A 20,682-nucleotide genomic window follows, 5' to 3' on the forward strand; every position below is an offset into this window, starting at 1 on the left:
CTTAATTTTAACACATTGCATAAATTTATCCATAAAGGTTTTTTTTCCAATAGTGAACATCATTGCAGCTGAAATACTCAGTTAGGAAAAGAAAATTCAATAGAGCACACTTAATGCAGCAGAAACGTAATTTGAAGGATGGTATTCAGCAATAGTCATACTTGGAGCAAACCCACTGGAATTGGCAAGCCTATGAATTTCATTTGCTCTACTCTGAGTATGACCTGCTTGGAGTGCTTTTGGCTGGACATAATTTTTGTTGGCGTCTTTATTAGTGTTTTAGGACCTGATAACTCAGTATTATACATACTTCCTTACTTTGTTAAATTTCTTTTTTTTTAAAAAAGGCATTTAAAACTGCATACTAACAGAAGACAAAGAAGAAGCAAAGCTAGGGAAAACTGTTGCCTGAGGCCCCAGACAGCTCCACCAGTTAGAGCTGAGATTGTGCAGAGCTAGATGGACCAATGATCTGACTTGGCAATAGGACAATCCCTGGCCTCTCCCTTTAAAAAGGTTCTGGAAAGCCACTCCCAATTGGAGGGCAGCCCTCTGTGGTGCTGGGGAGCATAACTCATCTGCTATACACACAGAGAGCTTCAGGTTCTGTCCCCAACTTTTTAAAATTATCTTGGAGTGGCAACCAAAAGACCCCAGGGAGCTGCTAATGAGTTGAAATGAAGGTACATGGTTCTCTCTGTTGAGGCTTCTTTCCTGGGTAGACTTTTGTAGCTTCCTTTTCCCCTTTCAGTCTGGGGATGGGGAGATTTTTTCCCTTGGCTGGGATTTAGCTGGCCAAGAATGGTGAAAACCAGGTTGGGTGTCAACATCAACGCATGTTAGCATCGTAACATTAGCCCTGGTGGATCAGGCATGGGGGGGTGGGGGTAGAATGGTCCACCTATCCCAGCATCTTCTCACCAGCAGCAACAGCCAACCAGATACTCCTCAGGAAGTGCTGGAGCATGGCAGGAAGGCCGGCTCCAACTCTTTGTCCCCCAGCAACGGGTATGCGGAGGCCCCGCTGCCTCCGAACATAAAACGTCACATGGAAAGGATTAAAAATATATGCACACTCTGGAGCAAACCAGTTTTAATTTCTGGGAGCTGGCAGCTGTGTGAAGCCAAGAGGATATTTGGAAGGGGAGGGGGCAGATGGGAGAGGGGGAACCGATGGTTAGCAGCTGATGTTCCCCTCCAGGCATCAACATCGAAGGGCCTCATTTGCTCAGCGCTGTCAACTTTGCGGTGGCTTCCAAAGTCCTGTGATGTCTCCATATGATCTCCCCACCCTGTGGGGGAGCAGTGGGAGGGGGGGGCGAGAATTGGCAATGAGGACCTCCCTCCCAAGGCTGCAGAATTAGCTTTTGGGAAACCAGTAGTTTTGATGCAGTATCTGGCACTGTTAGGCTGTTCAAAATACTTCGCACACGCCTACCCACAATAAACTTTACAATGATCCCGCAAGGTAGGTTGGTGTCGTTACCTGCTGCGCTGCATATTCAGAGGGGGGAAGGACAGTAGCTTAACTGTGGTTAGGAGATTGAGCTGTGAACCTAGAAGCTCCAGTTCAGATCTGCCATATAGTTGGCCTCGGGTAAACCTCCCTCCCCTCTCCACCACTTGCAAGATGGGCGTGTAAGTATGAGCCTAATTTGCAAGGTGGTTGCTGCAGCAGTGCCCCTGTGCTGTATAATAAATGCTGCATCTTCTTCCAATCATTGTGGTTTACAGCTGAGGCTGGGTGGCCAAAGCCTGCTTTGTGACTGTTTTTGAATTTGCCTTCCCCTCTCAAGGAGACCTTTGATTACATCGGCAGCTCACGGATGGTTTATGACATGCAGAACGGCCACTTCCCAGTCAAGCTGGAAAACATCCATTCCTTTCTGGAGCTGAGTCAGGTAGGGAAGTTTAGTTCATTTCTCTCTCCCTCCCTCTGCTATAAACTCAGTGGCTTTTCCTTCTCCATCTTGCTGCAATGTTTGCCCACTTCCATGTCCCAGAGGGTGGATTCTGCATTTCTAGGCAGATGGGTGCCAACTAACTAATAATATTTGCGGAGCAGGGAAGGATTTCTTGATTTTATTGTTTTACCTTTTTGAGGGTTGTCGTTGTTTCCACAGTCAGGCAGTGTATAAGTGCATTTAAGTAAATAAGAAAACAAAAGGACCAGAGAATATGAGGTCTGCAACGTGAGAAGGCTCTGACACTAATTGTGGCAGCGGGTGGCTTGCATCTGACCCACATCTCACACAGCAAAGACACACACAAAAAATGATTTCTTCCTTATAGTTTGCTAACATCAAGGGCACTCTGTCTTCAGGCAGTTGAGGCCAACCCCCCTGCAGGGGGCTTACTGTCAGTCCCTGGAGCCCCCTAGCCCCATTCCCTCTTCTTCTCCATGCTATCTCTGCCTGTCCACCTGGCCTCTCTTAAGCAGGCAAGCATTGGCAAGAGGGAGGAAACAGATCTCCTTTTCCTCTGGGCTGTTAACTGGCAGAGAGGGCCCACAAGGGGCATCTATCCCCAAGGGGCATCTTTCCCCAAGCCTCTCCTGCCTCACACCTCCAAAACCCAGAGCAGGCATTGAACTTCAACAATTTCTTCCTGGCTTCCCAACCCCAGAGGAGCAAAAGTTAGAATTGGCCCTCACTTCAGCCCTCCCTCTCTTTAATTTGGTCCCATGTTTCTCTCCATCTCTCAAATAACTGTTCATTGGTTATTTAAAGGCATGCAGGGGTCCCAAGGCACATGTGAAGGGACATAATGCTGCAGTTTTGCAATGATGTATCTGTGTCTTGGGAACATGCACATCCCAGGTCGGCCGCCTTGAGTTCCAGCACAGAGGAAAGGCAGGATGCAAACAGTCCAGGCGGAAGGACAAGGCAACTGGGCTGAAGGTCATGTTCTCGAGGCCAAAGTGACCACCTAAAGCAGGGCTGGGGTAACTAGGCTACTCCCCCCCCCCTTTTTTTTTAAGAGAAACTCCCAAGCTCCACCAATGGGTATTTAAATTTGTGAAGCAAGAGTATAGACCCAGGAGCTCGGAACAGTTAAGGCATAATTAAGAAGTGCTCATTGATTCTGAGAGCCTTCTCTTGCTCAGTCCAGAGTGGCACTTAAGGGCTTCTAGTCCAAAATTCTTTGCAAACAGCTGGTGCTAGATAAGCCGTTGGAAGTGGCCATTTTCTTTTCACACTCTGAAGGGTAAAAAAACTAACTCTCCTTTCCTGCCCAGACAGCAAACCCTCGCCAGTTGTATTTCCAGCTGTTAGGCCAGGAGTCCCCAAACTAAGGCCTGGGGGCTGGATGCAGCCCAATCGCCTTCTAAATGCGGCCTGCGAACAGCCCGGGAATCAGCGTGTTTTTACATGAGTAGAATGTGTCCTTTTATTTAAAATGCATCTCTGGGTTATTTGTGGGGCATAGGAATTCATTCATATATTTTTTCAAAATATAGTCCGGCCTCCCACAAGGTCTGGGGGACAGTGGACCAGCCCCCTGCTGAAAAAGTTTGCTGACCCCTGTGTTAGGCCCTGTTTCAGCTCCTGTTGGTCAGGCTTTCTTGGGGGGGTGGGGTGTCTTTCTGCCTGCTTCCCAGACAGCCTAAGTTGCCACTGCACTGCTGCCACCAAGTGGGATGACGGGCACTCCTTCTGTTGCAGGTTGCTCTGATGGATAACTTCGATCTGTGGATGCACACAGATCCTGTATCACAGAAGAACCAGTCTACAGGGGTAAGGATGAAAAGTGCTTTTTTTAAATTTATTTTTTTGGTTCTCAGGTGGCGCTGAGGGGCAATTAAGGCTGTGCATGGTGGGATGGGGACCTGCTTTGTTCTCCTGCCAGTCCACTGCCTTTAGCAGTGATCCCCAAAGCATTGCCTGCTTTGCTCTTGACGTCTGTATGGCCATGTTGGGCAAAGGGCAAAAGCTCTGTCTCATGCTCTAGTTGTCTTTCCCCTCAGCTGCGGCCGTCTCCTTTTGTCTTGCCTTCATCCCCCTCACGTCTGTCCATTGGTTCACCCCTCCAAACACCAGTCATGCAACGCCCCTCCTTCTGGCTTCCTGCCTGTGCCTGGACCCAGCACAAGCGCCTTGGTCCTTGCCTTCAGAGCCCTCTGTGGCCGTGCCCTGTCTGGCCTTTTACCCTTGGCACCCTGGAGGTCCCCTGTACCTTCAAAAGACTCCAGCCTTGTTCCTATGCCTCTGAGAACAGTCGCATGATGCCAATTCTCCTGTTTCCTTGTAATCCCTTTCCCCCCAAAGCCTTAGACTTGGCCCATTGGTCCTCACCACGTACTGAAACAAAGTCTGTGTAATGGAACTGAATTGTGTCCCATGTCCAAAGTTTGCATTGTAAGCCCATGCGGCAGGGACTTGTCCTTTTACACCTGCAAGACCTCCAGTCATGCTATATAAATGACAGTTCCTGAGAGTGGCAGGCGAGTAGCACAAGGCCTTTAACTTTGAGTGCTTTCCATGTGGGTGTGGGTGTGGTTCTTTGGAAGTTTTTGTGATGTTCTTGAACACCACTGGATGATGTGGCTACAGCCTGCCCCCAGCATCACATCAACGTGTCTGGTTTTGCAGTTGCTAAACTGGGTGAGCGGAGGCCGTTCTGCAGTTCTAAGCTGCAGCAGACAGCTTGCGTTTGCTTTGCTGCTGCTGCTGCTGCTGCTGCTGTGAAGTCAGGTTTATTTATATAGCCTTTTCCCTGCAAATGCTGCACCTCAAGTGGTGTTTGCAACAAATGCATCTTCATAATCATAAGCTGGTCTCAGAAAGGAATGTCATCACTGGCCTCCTCCTTACTTCTTAGCAAAGCATTCAGAACATGGTGCAGACCTTGAAAAACAGCAGTGGAGGTACCAGCGTCACCATGCAAGTGATTGGCGCCTCCCAGCCCCTCCCTCCGTCCTCCTTCCAGCGATTCCTGCGGGCCAGACAGGTCCCTGGCGTGGTGCTGGCCGATCACAAGTCCACTTTCAGGAACAGGTAAGCGGCCCAATGAGTCCTGCCCTTCATGTTGGCTGCAAACTGTTCATGTTGGGAGGGTTGGCTAGGGAATGTCTTTTAAAGAGAGTTGCGGCAGTTGCTGTGCACAAGAGCTGCTTTCCAAAAGCTCTTCCTCCTCCCGCCCTGGTGCATTCCCAATGAGTTTTGCGGCACTACAGTTAGAATTCTGTTCGTCCGATTCGGGTTTCCAGCCCTCCAGAAACCCCTGCTGCCTACTTCTCTTCACAGGCTGCCTTGCCAAAAACCCTCGGCAGCCTGGGAAACCTCTGTTTCTTAATCGAGAGGCAGGGCCGTACCTTGGCAGTGCCAAGGATGTAGGCTCGGGGTGTGTGTGCAAAAATCACACCTCTCCACTTTGGTTTGGAGTGGCTAGGAGACTGGCCTGCCCATCCATGTGTTCAGGTAGGTGGACCATGTGTAAGAGGAGGAAGGGAAGCAAAGCAGAACACACCCAACCCCATGGGTGTGAAGTCATCACTGACAGAGCGCAAAAGGCAACAAAAAGCAAACTTTCTGAGTTTCCAGTCCATGGCCTCTCCAAGCTTCGGAGGAGCCAGTACATCTTTCCAGGAGTACAAGGGATGGGGGGCACCAATACAGCTGCTTGCCAAGGGTGCAAGGGAGCCTGGATACACCTCTGTCCAGAGGCCCTGGTCATGATGCTTCACACAGACTCCTAATTCTTCCTGCAAGTCATTCACTTTTTCCAAGGAGTGGCCCATGGGCAGCCCAAAGGGCATTTTGCCATGCAGACAGAATAGGAGTGTCTGTTTCTAGCTCGGGCTTGTTAGCCAGCTGCCACTTTTCATGGCCTTAGCCTTGCCGCAGTAGTATATCCTCTGGTAACCTCGTGCTTAGACTATTGCAGTGTGCTCTACTTGGGGCTGCCTCTGGTGCGGAATGTGGCTGCCAGACTGTTGGCTGGTGCTGCAGAATGGGATCGTGTTCCATGGGAAGGGATGGTGCATCTCTGTGGATACCCGTGCTCTGCATGCAGAAGGCCCCAAGTTCAACCTGCAGCATCTCCACACTGCGAATATCCTCTGAAGAGTCGGTGTCAGCTGCCATAATCACTAATACAAGCTGTACTGCCTACCTGTTCACTACAAAACCCATTGTAAGGTGTTCACCATGGTCTAAAAAGCCCTACATGGCTTGTGATCCAAGTGTTTGAAAGAACGCCTCTCCCATTCTCCGTCAACCTTGGGCCTTAAGATCAGTGTGGGAAGCCCAGCTTGTAGTTCCATGGACTGCTCTGGTTTGTGATGCAGCAACACAAGAGCAGGGCCTTTTCTGTCACAACTCCCTTAGTTCATTTCCCCCACCTCCAAATTTCCAGGCTTCTAACATCACATGAAGGCATGTGCTTTCCCCCCTTCAGGCCTTGGGAGACAACTGAGCTATTGAATGGATATTTTAAAGCCAGATTAGTTATTGGTTTTATGTTATGTTGATATGTAGCCTATAGGCCGTATGATATCTCTTTCTCAGCATCGCAATATATCGCCCATTAAAGATCGCAATAAACTGATACAGTGGTGCCTCGCAAGACGAAATTAATTCGTTCCGCAAGTCTTTTCGTCTTGCGGAAATTTCGTCTTCCGAAGCACGGTTTCCCATAGGAATGCATTGAAATTTAAACAATGCGTTCCTATGGGAAAAAAGTCCAAGCCTCCTGCCGGCGAGCGGGGAAAGCGAGCGGCAGAGCAAGCGGCAGAGCGACCGGTGAGCGGGGAGAGCAAGCAGGGAGCACGATCGGCAGCGGGGGAAGCCAGAAAAGCAAGCGGGGGACACGATCCACGGCGGGAGAAGCCAGGGGAGCAAGCGGGGAGCAGGATCCACGGCGGGAGAAGACAGCGGAGGAAGCGGGGAGCAGGATCCACGGCGGGAGAAGACAGCGGAGGAAGCGGGGAGCAGGATCCACGGCGGGAGAAGACAGCGGAGGAAGCGGGGAGCAGGATCCACGGCGGGAGAAGACAGCGGAGCAAGCAGGGAACGCAGGGGGAAGCCAGAAAAGCAAGCGGGGGACACAATCCACGGCGGGAGAAGCCAGGGGAGCAAGCGGGGAGCAGGATCCACGGCGGGAGAAGACAGCGGAGGAAGCGGGGAGCAGGATCCACGGCGGGAGAAGACAGCGGAGGAAGCGGGGAGCAGGATCCACGGCGGGAGAAGACAGCGGAGGAAGCGGGGAGCAGGATCCACGGCGGGAGAAGACAGCGGAGCAAGCAGGGAACGCAGGGGGAAGCCAGAAAAGCAAGCGGGGGACACGATCCACAGCGGGGGAAGCCAGGAAAGCAAGCGGGGGACACGATCCACGGCGGGAGAAGACAGCGGAGCAAGCAGGGAACGCAGGGGGAAGCCAGAAAAGCAAGCGGGGGACACGATCCACAGCGGGGGAAGCCAGGAAAGCAAGCGGGGGACACGATCCACGGCGGGAGAAGACAGCGGAGCAAGCAGGGAACGCAGGGGGAAGCCAGAAAAGCAAGCGGGGGACACGATCCACAGCGGGGGAAGCCAGGAAAGCAAGCGGGGGACACGATCCACGGCGGGAGAAGACAGCGGAGCAAGCAGGGAACGCAGGGGGAAGCCAGAAAAGCAAGCGGGGGACACGATCCACAGCGGGGGAAGCCAGGAAAGCAAGCGGGGGACACGATCCACGGCGGGAGAAGACAGCGGAGCAAGCAGGGAACGCAGGGGGAAGCCAGAAAAGCAAGCGGGGGACACGATCCACAGCGGGGGAAGCCAGGAAAGCAAGCGGGGGACACGATCCACGGCGGGAGAAGACAGCGGAGCAAGCAGGGAACGCAGGGGGAAGCCAGAAAAGCAAGCAGGGGACACGATCGCAGTGGGGGGAGCCAGGAAAGCAAGCGGGGGACACGATCCACGGCGGGAGAAGCCAGGAAAGCAAGCGGGGAGCAGGATCCACGGCGGGAGAAGACAGCGGAGCAAGCAGGGAACGCAGGGGGAAGCCAGGAAAGCAAGCGGGGGACACGATCCACGGCGGGAGAAGCCAGGAAAGCAAGCGGGGAGCAGGATCCACGGCGGGAGAAGACAGCGCAGCAAGCAGGGAACGCAGGGGGAAGCCAGAAAAGCAAGCGGGGGACACGATCGCAGTGGGGGGAGCCAGGAAAGCAAGCGGGGAGCACGATCCGAAGCGGGGAGCACGATCCGAAGTGGTACCACGCAAGACGATTCGTTTTGCGAGTCACGGCCATTTAAAAATTCGTTTTGTGAATCACCTAAAAAATCGAAAAACCCTTTCGTCTAGCGGGTTTTTCGTCTTGCGAGGCATTCGTCTTGCGAGGTACCACTGTATATCACAATGTCTGATATAAGGATGGAGCGATGTAGAGGCATTGGCTGGCTTCATGGTTTCCCTTACGTTGTAATTTTTGCATAGCACACACATGCATGCATAATGATTCGCAATATATTGCCAGATCAAAAATTATAAAGCTAATAACGCGATATGGAAATCAAACCGGTTTGGGACAATATATTGCTATATCGCTCAGCCCTCGTAGCCTATTAATATCCTGTTGTGCATTGCTGTGAGAACCTTTGGGTTATAAATGCAATAAATAATAACCCACCCAGTATAAAGCGGTGGACAAACTCCAGAATAAAGTTGGAAGTTATTTAGCAGGTTCTCCGGCAGAGCTGGGCCATAGCGTTCAAGATCCCAAAGAGAGATGTAATGTTACGAGAGTCTCTCCTTTCCTTTCTCTCTCTTCCCTACTAGTGAAAGTTGCAGACTTCTTTAAAAAAAAAATCCTATACCATAGGGCTGCATGGAAATGGGACGAGATCCAGCCCATTGGTCAGCTCTGTTCTGCATAGCGGACTCACCTGCTGGGAAGCTGCACAGCTTCCAAACAGGTTGAAGAAGAGTCTTTGCAAAACCCTTTTCTGACAGTAGCCAGTAGAGGGGGTTATGGCCACCCCTTTGCACGAGGAGTGAGAGAGCTGGGGGTGGGTGAGGATGCTGGGAAGAGCGTAGCAGTTGTGTTTTGGGGGAGGTAGAGGGAGCAGACGTGTGCTATGTAATTAAAGAGGCGCAGCGTAATTATTCTGACAGCCACGAGAAATCCAGTTTTGTACCGCAATGTTTTCCTGCAGCTGGCTGGCAGCCAGAGGTTAGCAAACAGCAATTGAGCGTTCAGGGAGGGCCTCATCTGTTCTTCAAGGACTGCTTTAAAACAAAAACAAACATGGGAAGGAGTGTGTTTGTGGTGGCCTGGGGAAATCCAGCTGTTGTAGGCACTGGGCTCTACCCTGGGCCCTTCAGCCTGTGCCGTGCACACCCAAACGTATGGTTGCCATGTTCTTTGCCAACCCTTAACCAGAGACCCCTGCGAAAACCCTCGTTTTGGCTCCCTGTTAGTCACAAAAATGTAAGTAGAGCCTGCTGGATCAGGCCAACAGCCCATCTAGTCCAGCATCCTATACTCACAGTGGCCAACCAGATGCCTATAGGAAACCTGCAAGTAGGACCTGAGCACCAGAGCTCTCTCCCCTCCTGTGGCTTCCAGTAGCTGGTATCCAGAAGCCTTACTGCTTCCAACAGTGGAGGCAGAGCACAGCCATTGTGGCTAGTTGTCCTCCTCCTCCATGAATTTGCCCAATTCTCTTTTGATGCCATCCAAGTGGGTAGGCATCGCTGCCTCCTGTGGCAGGGAGTTCCATAGCTTAACTATGTGCTGCATGAAGTAGGACTTCCCTTTATTGGTCGTGAATCTGGCAGGCTGGTCAGCAGCTTCTGCCTGCTGCAGCCCAGCTGTGTGTTGAACCCGCATGCAGTTTCTGCTGTCGCCTTGCCTTTGCTCTGCCTTGACGCCCTCCCTGAATCATCCATCCACTTTGCTCTTAAAGCCATGGAAGGTTGGCTGCATCCCCATGCCCAGAACCTGCCTCTCGGCAGGCCTGGTGCCATGGCGAAGGGACAAGGCAGGCAGCCTCCTAGCCAGGAATTTGCTCGCTGAGCAGAAACCACTTTCTCACAGCCTCCTTCAAAATGGGCAGAATGGTTGCAAGGGCTTAGGCAATATGATGTGGCCTGGAGTGCTTTTGCAAGGCTTCAGTTGCTGAGCCCGTTTCTGAGGAGGCAGCAGATCTGGTCATTGTATTTGAGATTAGAATTGCAGAGATACAGCAGGGTGGGTGGGTTGTTTTTTGCAGAGTGTGTGTCCTGCCCCTTGCTTCTCCTTTTGCCAGCTTCAGAGAACTAAGTCAAGCCAAGATCATGGACTCCTTCTCCCCTCTTTTCTTTACCTCTGCTAAAGCTCATTATTTATATATTATTTGTGGCCCTCCAGCACAAACAACGACCCAGCTTCCTTGGCCCAACTCGGAAAGCATCAGCCTTTCTGCTAGAACAGAGTTTCCCAAACTTGGGTTTCTAGCTGTTTTTGGACTACAATTCCTATCATCCCTAACCACTGGTCCTGCTAGCTAAGGATGATGGGAGTTGTAGTCCAAAAACAGGCCCAAGTTTGGGAAACCCTGTGCTAGAGCGTTCTGCCTGTGGCCCTGTGCCTCTTCTAGTTGGCAGCTGACTCTGCCCACATCCAGGTCTGGCCTCTTGAATTCATGTGATTTTGGGAGTGGGGGTGGGTAGGAACAGTTCCTTTTGCCCCACCCCCTGTGTTTTGGCCTTCACCCTCTCAAGGTTTGCCGGCATCTTTAAGCAGAACTTCTTTAGAAGCGTGTTCCCATGCGAGTTGCATGGACTTCTCTTCTCCCTCCCACCCCTGCCAATAAACGGCCTTGAGCTCATCAAACAGGCAAAGCTGCAGAAGGGCCAAGTTAATTACAAAGCCTCATTAAACGCTTTGAGGAGGAAGGGGGCAGGAGGAGGCTGGATTCCCACCCCCTGCTCCCCCAGGAGAAGCCTCCCGGCACCTGCTCCAGACACCGCCTGCTCTCAAGGGCCCCATTGTGCCCTCGCCAACCTGCCTTCTCCTCTTCTTCCAGCTACTACCAAAGCATCTATGACACATCGGAGAACATTCAGATGAACTACCCGGCGGGACTGAGCCCAGAGGAAATGCTGAATTATGTGACGGACACGGCTAAGGTTCAGTGTGCTGTGACGTGGCAGCGGGGGGGGGGGGGAACGGCCTCCATATGTCCTTCCCAAAGACTTGAGGAGGGGGAGGGAGGAGAGAGCCATCGTAACTTCGTATTGTCTTGAGCTCTCGGTGGTTGTCATAGAGACATGCCAACAGCGCACAGGCAGGAGGGTGGCTGGCCTGCGCTCCATGCACTCTCCAAACTTGCCCGTCTCGATTAACCTGGAGCCCCTCTTCCTCCCTTTCCTACAGTCCCTGGCGGATGTGGCCACTGTGGTTGCCCGCACACTCTACCAACTTGCAGGAGGAAGTGGCAACACCTCAGCAGTTCGGGCAGACCCGGCAACGGTACGAGGAGATGGGGGTCCAGGGCCCTGGCACCAGGCCTAAGATCTGGCCTTTTTCCCTTCTCTGTGTGTGTGTGCGCGTGTGTGTGTGCGCGCATGAGTGTCCCTCTCCTTGTTGCATCATCAGAACATGCCTTGCTTCACCTCCCTGAACCAGCCATCTTCACCACCACAATCACTTTTTTTCTTTTTGGGGGCAGGGTGGGTTTGTGGTCCTTTCCCCTCATCCGGGCTGAAGCCGTACGGATGATGCTCTGACCACCAATGACTAGTGCAGAGCAACCCCACCCTGTTCTGTCGCACAAATCAGTCTCTTTTGCATGGAATGTGTGCTTTGTGGAATTTCTTCTGATAATAATAATAATAATACTACAACAACAACAACAAAAACAACAAACAACAACTTTATTATTTGTACCTCGCCTATCTGACTGAGTTGCACCAGCCACTCTGGGTAGCTTCCAACGTATATAAAAACATAATAAAACATTAGACATTAAAAGGCTGTCCTCACATGTCTTCTGAAGGTTATATAGTTACTCATCTCCTTGCCATCTGATGGGAGGGTGTTCCACAGGGCAGGTGCCACTACTGAGAAGGCCCTCTGCCTGGTTCCTTGTAGCTTCACTTGTCACAGTGAGGGAACTGCCTGAAGGCCCTCTGTGCTGGACCTCAGCATCTGGGCTGAACGATGGGGAATAGAGACGCTCCTTCAGTTAGTTAGGCAGAAAGGGGTTAGGGGCCTACATCTCCCCCTACCAAAAAAGATTCCCATCTCCATAATTTCTGAGCAGCCCCACCCCGCTGCTAGTCCACCAGGCAAGCATTGCCTTTCAAACCTGCCTCTGCAGGCCGTTGGGACTGGTTGGAAACACCCCTTTTGCTTCTTTCATGGGTAGGCTTACTAAATTCCTCACCCTCTTTACCATTCTCCTCTACAGATGTGAAGTCCTGTAAGACAGCCTCCTCCCAATTCTGGTTAGGCAAAAGGGCAGGTCCCCAATGACCACATGGTGAGCTTCCTGGCTGAACCCAGGTCTCCCAGTGAGCCAGCACAGCCTTTTCTGCCTGCTTCTGAGTGGCCCCAACTCAACGTTCTGCTCTCAAGGCCCTGACTCAATGCTTTGTCCTCTTTCCAGGTCACACGCATGCTGTATGGCTTCCTGATCCAAGCAAACAACCCCTGGTTCCAGGCGATCATGAAGTCAGACCTCAAAGTCTTTCTGGGTAAAGTTGGTCTGGGTTGCACATGAAGTGGAGAAAAAAGTTTTTCCTCCCTCGTAACACTAAAACTCGGCAGCACCCAATGAAGTTGCAGGTTGGGAGGTTTAGGGTAAAATAAAGTACTTCTTCCACACAGTGCGGAGTTAAAGGTGTCACTTGATTTAGCAATGGGCTCAAAAGGGATGTAGATGTATTCTTGGAGGGTGAGGCTATCAGAGGCTGCTAGCCATGAGGACTGCGTCCTGCCCCCAGGATCTGAATACCAGCCGCTGGGAATCACAGGTTATGAGAGTACTGTCATACTCAGGTTCTACTTGCAGGCTTTCCATAGGCATGTTGGATAGTTCTGTTGGTAGAGCATGCATCTCGGTTGTGGGTTTGAGCCCCATGTTGAGCAAAAGATTCCTGAGTTGCAAGGGGTTGGGCTAGAGGACCCTTGTGGTCACTTCCAACAGCCACAAGAATGGGATGCTGTGCTAGGTGGGCCTTTGGGGTGGGCAATGCTGACTTCAGGGCCTGGTGCCTCTACCTGCCCAGCCCCTCTTGAAACCTTTCCCTCCTCTCCTGCCCCAATTTCCTCCCAGGAAACGGACCCCTCCAGTACTACATTGCTGTGAATAACCCTGTGAACTCCACCTACGTCGTCCAGCACGTCTTGGCCAACCTCACAGGCACCCGGCAGGAGAACATGACCAAGGAGCAGTGCCAGGAGCGCGACAAGGCCTCCAAGGTGAGTTTCCTCATCCCACTCTTTTTCGAGATGCAGCATATTATTCTGCCACCTGCAGCACTTTTGATTATATTACTTTTGCATTTGTGTCTCACCCATGTGGTTCAAGTTAACTGTATTGTTGATGTGCCTTGGGCTCTACTGAGGAGAAGCGGAATAATAGCAATAGACACGCGCAGCCATCCCAAAGCAGTAGGTTTGTAAGAACTGTAAGCAACAAGCCCAGACATCAGGCTTCATTGAGAGCACATTTTGACCATTCCAACAACAGCAGAAACCCACCTTGAGTCATAGTGGAAATGAAGTGCAGGAGCAGCTTCTTCAGAAAGTCCCAGACCCCCAGCATCACAGCAACTCTCTTGACAGTCCACCTTTGGCTGGAACTTGCACCTGAGTCTCTGCTTCCATTGCCCCTGTGTTCTCTCCACAGCTGTATGACTACTCTTGGGTGCAGGGTGCCCCATACCCAAACGCCACATCCCCCCGACAGCCATACTGCGTCATGTCAACGGTCCGCTTCAGCCAGGCTTCCTCCCCGGCATTTGAGCTCCAGCAGTGGGGCTCCTCCGAGTACTCCACATGGACAGAGAGCCGCTGGAAGGAGCTCCACGCCCGGATCTTCCTCGTAGCCAGCAGGCAGCTTGAGGTGAGTCCCTGGGCCCAGCTGAAGGGCCTGGCAGCAAAGTGGTTCTTTGCTGAAGGTGCAGAAAGCAGAGCTTGGACCCAGACCTCTCTGGACAGCTCAACAGTTTGGGGGCTCATGAGGGTCCTGGCACACGGCTTGAGCCCAGGTCCCATATCTGTGCAGAGGAGGTAGCAGAGCATGCACTTCGTATGCAGAAAGTCAGGTTATGACTTCTCATATTAAAGGGATCTCTCAGGCAGGGAAGAGCAACTGCCAGTTAAGAGTAGGATGGATGGGCCAAACTGTCATGAGTCCCAAAGAAGCATCATGGAGCGGCTGGTCAAATCGGGATGGGGTGGGCGGTGGGAGCAGCCTGTTGAAGAGGCAACTAAGGCGGTTAAGGAGTAAACCCTACACAAATCCTAAGATGGTTAGATAGCACCTTGTACGCCTCCTTCCAGCAACTCCTGCAGCCATGCTGATGCCAAATGCATTGCTCTGCTTTCCTTTGGACTACAAGAGTGAGACCTCCATACACACTGCCCAGGCTTGCACCCCAGTGAGGTCATTTCAGAACTGCAAATGCAGCAATTTGACTTCACCCCCAGAGGCGCACTCCATTGGCTCTCAAGACAGATAGATGCCCACATAAATTCCCATCTAACGGGATCCAAAGGTGTGTGCTACTTGTTGGATCATCTTCTTAGCATTTGAACCCTTTTTGCCCGTGTCCTGATTTGAACATTAAAGGTTCCGGCAGAAACCGTACGCCAAGACAGACAGCCCTTAATCCTCTGGTGAGAGCCAGGACACACATGGAAGGCTGTTTGCTGCAAAATCTGGAATTCTGGGTAGCAGTGGCCTTGCATGCAGAAGGAGTAGGGGTCAATCCCTGAGATTTCCAGCTGGAAGCATCTGGGGCAGCATTGCTGGGCAAGGCTTCTGCTTCGGAGAGCTGGTCAAGGCAGACTCTGAATAAGGCAGCTTCATACGTTAGTCAGCCCAGCAGAGGTCTTAGCTCTAGAGAGGCCAACGGACAGGGCAAGCTGGATTTCTGCCATCTATAAAAATGTGCTAATAGGCAAAAGCGGGGGGAAACCATGCAGAATTCATTCTGGATTCTGCTGATGGTGAGACTCTTAACCTGCTGCCCCTCTGGCTTCTGATATTTCAGCAGGCATTCCCTCCTTTCAAGCCATGAAGACTAGCTCCTTCACTTAAAAAATAAATAAATCACATCTGAGTCTTTTGGGGAATAAAATTCTGCTCTCCTGTGGCATTCCCTCTGTGAGTCCCCTCCCAATAGATTTACTCTCCTCGTGTCCCAAGAGGTACACTCCTGATTTCAAAGATGCTCCACCCCCTCCAAAAAAAGAATAAATTCCAAGAGTTGCTTTTGGACTCCAAGGCTTTGGCCACAGCATTCTTTCTTCTAACAGTCGTTCGTTCTGCCTTCTAATTCTCTCCGCAGATCATCACGCTTATCGTGGGCATCGCTATTCTGGTTGTCTCGTTCATTGTCACCTACTTCATCAATGCCAAAGCAGATGTGCTTTTCACCAACCCGGGAGACTCGGGAGCCGTGGCATATTGAACTCCTAGCACTCAAAGCCGGGCGAGACAGACAAATGAACTTTGGGATTGCTGGTAGAACAACACTGGAGCCTCTTCGTCCCTGATTGATGTGGATTGTGGCACTGAAAGGAATCTCACTTCTCTCCCCTCCCCACCGCCACCTCCCCCAAAACAATCTTGTACTGGAAGTAGATGCTGGCGATACAGATATGATTTTTCTTCTTCCTGCAGGGGAGATACTTGGCCAGATGTCTTTAAACTTCAGAGAAGATACCTTTCCTGCGAGGGCACCTGCTACACACTTCTGTGAGAATAGGTGGTCAGATACAGGGGGGAATCTTCTCCAGGGGTGTGCAGACGAGAGGGCATTCCTCAGTCTCTTTTGTTCTCCCTTTCCCTTTTTTATTATTTTAAAGATCCAGGTTACCTAAAAAAGATATTCTCAAATCATTTGGTCTGTATGTGTATCAAGATGCAAATAAAAGGGAGATCAGGAGGCTGGAAAGGGGGGATTGGGTGTAAAATATTTCTTTAAAAAAAAAAAGAATTGGATTTTTTTTGTACATATTCTATAAATAGCTTGGTTTAATTAAAAAAATAATACTTGCGAATTAAATCGGTTGATCCCATTGGCTTTAATATTTTGCTTCCCTGGATGACCAAGGGAATCAAAGGGTTTGTGCAGAGCAGGGAAAACAGTGGTCGTCTATTTTGTGTGGTGTCTATAGAGATCTGTTGAACTGGAGGGTGCATGAATTATGTGTGGCCACCAAGGGATATTATGAGATGACGACACTGCCTTGTGTAGGGGAAGGAAGGCTTGACCCGGGGCTGTGTGAAAGTTGAGTGAAGAAGAAAGGAAGCTTTGGCTTTCAGAATAACTCTGGTTGGATACTTACTTCTGGCTTAAATGAGAGCCGTATCACCCAAGGTCCAGTTACATAATCTGGTTGTAGTGACATGACCATCAATGAAAATGCAAAAGTGGTTCATCGTCTGCCAGAACGAATCCGTGTAAACTTGGCATTGCGCATGGATCAGCTCTGATGTCCCAGTTTCCCACGGTGCATGATTGAACTTCAGGATCATATGGAGGGGAAGGGTTGTGGGGTGGGAGTTTTTGCTGCAAAGTTGTATCCTCCACTCTGGCACGGTGATGCGTCCCTGGAGTCAGTCCTGGGGTCAGGCCTTCGGCACCTGCAGCACATAGATGGCACCTTGACATGAGAAGCAGCCGCAGGGGATGAAAAGAGGTGACTTCACTCACCTACCTGCTAGGCAGAAACAATTATGCAGCATTTCCTGATAGCAGGGCATGCAGGATTGTCTGGAAGTGAGGTGAGAAAGTTAAATGGTGTGACACTGCCATTCCAATAGGGAAACCGGAGCAAAAGGTGGCATGCATGGTTCTCCCTACAACAACTCTGGGATGTAGGCTAGGCTGAGAGTGAGTGACAGGACCACTCTTAACCACTACACCACACTGGCTCTCACACCGTCTCAGTGAGTGGCCCTCTCCACATGCTCTGGCAGCAGATTCAGTAAGCGACTCCTGTGCTGCGACCTTTTGGTGTTCCTGAATCTGATGTCATATCAGTTTCCTTGGACTGATGAAGCTCCGTTTCAAGTTTTATTGCAGTGCCATGGAGACCTCATGCTCTGTTCCTCTCAGTCACCTTCTCCCCACATCCTCAACTACGAAGCCCATTGGAAAATGCTCCAGGCCCCTGATGAATTTTGGCCATTTTCCCTCCCCTTTCTGTTGGACGAGGTGTGGAGGGAATTTTCCTCTTCTCCCCTTCTGTAATTTTCCCCTTTTGGAATGAGAGCAGCAGATCTTTCTATCAGCTCTCCTCCTCTCCCCCACAGCCCTTGGATCCGACGGCTGGCAAAGTGAAGGTGCAGCTGCCACTGTTGTCTCTGCCTCCCAACGCTCCACGGGCAGCCAATGGGCCTTCCTGCGGACAGTGCAAGAAGTCCTCACCCTGATGCTCTGGCTGCCGAAACCATGGCAACAGAGGGGCAAGCAGGAACCCAGCGTCAGCTAGGCCAGGAGCTGCCAAACCTTGAAAAGGCCAAGACCTGTTCCTGCAATTCCCTTGGCAAAACATCTTCTGACCGTCTGAAACTGAGGAAGGGCTGTAGCTCAGTAATAGAGCATCTGCTTTACATTTAGAAGGTCCTGGAACATCTCTCAGCACCCTTAACAAACTACAGCTCCCAAAACCATGTGAATGTGGCCTACTTCCAAAGAACCACCGTTGCCAGGGGCTACCACTTGTATTTCCAGTACTAGAGATGACACTCTTGGGGTGTCAGATGCTAGCCTCGCCTTCTCTCTGAAGGAGAGGGCTCTTATGCTCAGCTTCTGCTTTTGGGTTTTCCTTTGGGGCATCTGGTTGGCCAATGTGAAAACAGGATGAGGGAGTAGATGGGCCATTGGCTGGATCCAGCAGGCATTAGGTCTCCACCTGAAGCACCAGGCTCTGCCCCCCCCCCCACCTCTCACGCACCAGACACACCATCTCTGGCTTTGTTACCCAAACCCTTAGTTCGGGACCTCTGGCCCATCATTAAGGTCCACCAGGCCAGCCATTTTGTCCCATGCAGCCACCATTGTTTGGCCATGACTTCCCATGGCTCTGGTGGTTGTTAAGGATTACGGCTACAGAATTGTTAAAACTACTAATTAACTTATAATTAAATTAATATATTTATCTGCTGCCCTGGGCTCCTTTGGGAGGAAGGATGGAACACAGATACAGTATTATTATTATTATTATTATTATTATTATTATTATTATTATCATCATCATCATCATCATCATCATCATCATCATGTAATAAGAATAAGAAGAATGTACGGCTTGTGTTTTTGATGTTCTTCAGGTATATAAGCTTGCTGCAATTATTAGAACAACCATGCAAAGTCCAATGCCATTCCTTCTTTTGGATTTAGCTTTCAGTCAACGTCCTCAAATACCAACATACTTTTGCGCATGTCTGGCAACCATCAAACACACAAGCGTGTGCACACACCCACCCACACAAATGCGCTCCATCCAATTTAGCTTGCTTTCTGCACAAAGCTTCTCTACCCGTCTCGCCATCTCTTACAATTCTGTGACCTGGCATTTGGACTCATGGGAGAATTCCCTTCGCTGAAGCTTGCTTTGCTTTGGTAATTAGTGGTGGCAGCAGGGGAAATCACACAAAACCCGGCAGAAAGTCAACAATTTTCTTTGCGGTGGGGCTGCAGCCTCGGAAGCTGCTCTTGCAGATTTAAAAATATGTGCCTGCTATGGTTTTGGGAGGAAAAAAGAGCCACACCCCTCTCCTTTTCATACCGGTGGGTTTTTTTGGCAGGTGTAGTCTGCAACATGTTCTTGATGCAATCGCAGTGCCTTAGTGATGGGCTGTTTACATACACCTGTTTTATTAGTTGTTCTGTGATGCTTCTCTGATGCTTCTGCAATCTGGAGGGGCTATTGCGCAAGAAAGGCAAGACACCCCTACCCCTAAAAAATGTTCATTGTATGGAAAGTTACAGGCTTTCATCAGGAAGTTACAGGACATGCACTGATTGGAAACGAAGCGGTACGAGCACCCCGGCCGAAGAGCAGTACTGAAAGCGTGATTGAGTATGACTGCCCCCACAGCATAATCAGCAATCCACAATAAAATGGACCTCTACGAGGGGACCCTGAAGTCATGCTGACGTTATGCACTGCCGCCACGTCAGTGAAAACACCACATGATTTCCCACAAATTTTAAACTGGGGAGAGGGCCCAGATATTGAAAAACAGTCCTTCCCTGCTTAGATTTGCATTTCAAGGTGTTGGATCCACACACGCTTGCAAACTTTTTTTGGGGGGGGGGGAATGTTGATTGGAATGTGTCCACAATTTTGTGGGATTGAAATGCCCCTTTATCCTGTGTCTGTGTTCACTTTGTTCCACTGCGACGCCACAGAAGCAACCCATCTGAGGAAAACGATCCCAATTTTTTGGGAGGGCGTTAGCTTCCCTCGATTGTTTTTTGGTAATTTACAAACATACCATGCTCATTTGGAAGAGAATACTGTATAGTGAATGAAATCTTTCTCTTCCATAAGCAGTGGTTTTTATGAATCGTGATGGGGATGTAAAGAAAATAAATCAGTTCTTGTATGTTAAAAAAAACCTCAAGTTGTTTTCAGTTTATTTTTTTTAACATTTTTAGACTATAACATTGCAGAAGATGCTCCTCCTTAGCCTTATAGAATTGCAATAAATATTCCGTGTAAAATACTTAACATTGCCCTTCCCAGTTCAACTAAAATTCAAAGTTGCTCAATTTCTACCATTTGAAACATCTTGATCAGCTCTGTAACTGGCAGAGTTGATGTTGATCGCCAAGGCTTGGACCAATATAATCTCAATGATTTAAACCAAGTAATCTACAAATACCTTGCCTATCCTTTATCCAAATAAATCAGCAATATCACAAGTGTCTCTAATTTCAGCCTAACACATTAGCTGAAAGTTTAATATCTACTTAAGTCTAAGAAACAATGATGTGAAACTCGAGGAGAAATTAGTGGAAAGGGGGATGGGAGAGGTGGGGGGAGAAACCCCCCTGAGATGCTGTCTCCACAAACCTCCACCAAAGGGCATTTGGCTATGATGCAACCTTTGGCAAATGTTACCTGAAAATAAACAAGGTATGTGCTCACCTGTGGGGTCTAGGGAGAGGAGGAGGGGCTGCCTGGCCCCGAGGGGGCTCTGACTATCAGGTAGCATCCCCTCCAACAAGTTCTGGACAAAAATAGGGTCATGTGTTGTGCTTATTCTCGGATCACAGCCTGAGGGTGCATGGCTTCCCCCCCCCCTTGTACATTGCCCACTGCACATTGACCATTTATTTGCTATTTTAAAAGCACAGAGTGAAGACAGACATAGGAGGAACAGCAGAAATGGCATGAACACGCTTGGGCTGCCCTGAAAATACAGTATTCAAGCCACTTCCTGTCCGCCTGCCCCCCAAATATTAACTTGGTCTTCATGCTTTAAGAATGTTGACTGGGATGTTTAGTTTTGCTGTGGATCTGAT

At 50.2% G+C, this 20,682-nt stretch overlaps 1 protein-coding gene across 1 annotated transcript in view; it reads left to right on the forward strand.

Moving 5' to 3' along the window:
• Positions 1-16,219, forward strand: part of NCSTN (nicastrin) — a 28,015-nt gene extending 11,796 nt beyond the window's left edge. Inside the window, exons 9-17 of the mRNA XM_033174408.1 lie at positions 1,797-1,901; positions 3,666-3,737; positions 4,822-4,997; positions 10,992-11,094; positions 11,342-11,437; positions 12,576-12,663; positions 13,245-13,390; positions 13,821-14,036; positions 15,487-16,219. Coding sequence (XP_033030299.1) covers positions 1,797-1,901; positions 3,666-3,737; positions 4,822-4,997; positions 10,992-11,094; positions 11,342-11,437; positions 12,576-12,663; positions 13,245-13,390; positions 13,821-14,036; positions 15,487-15,609 — 1,125 coding nt within the window. The 3' untranslated portion in view covers positions 15,610-16,219. The remainder of the gene's footprint in view (positions 1-1,796; positions 1,902-3,665; positions 3,738-4,821; positions 4,998-10,991; positions 11,095-11,341; positions 11,438-12,575; positions 12,664-13,244; positions 13,391-13,820; positions 14,037-15,486) is intronic.
• The last annotated feature ends 4,463 nt before the right edge of the window (positions 16,220-20,682 follow it).

This window comes from Lacerta agilis, chromosome 17 (genome assembly GCF_009819535.1).
Source record: "Lacerta agilis isolate rLacAgi1 chromosome 17, rLacAgi1.pri, whole genome shotgun sequence".
Classification (NCBI taxonomy): Eukaryota; Metazoa; Chordata; class Lepidosauria; order Squamata; family Lacertidae; genus Lacerta; species Lacerta agilis.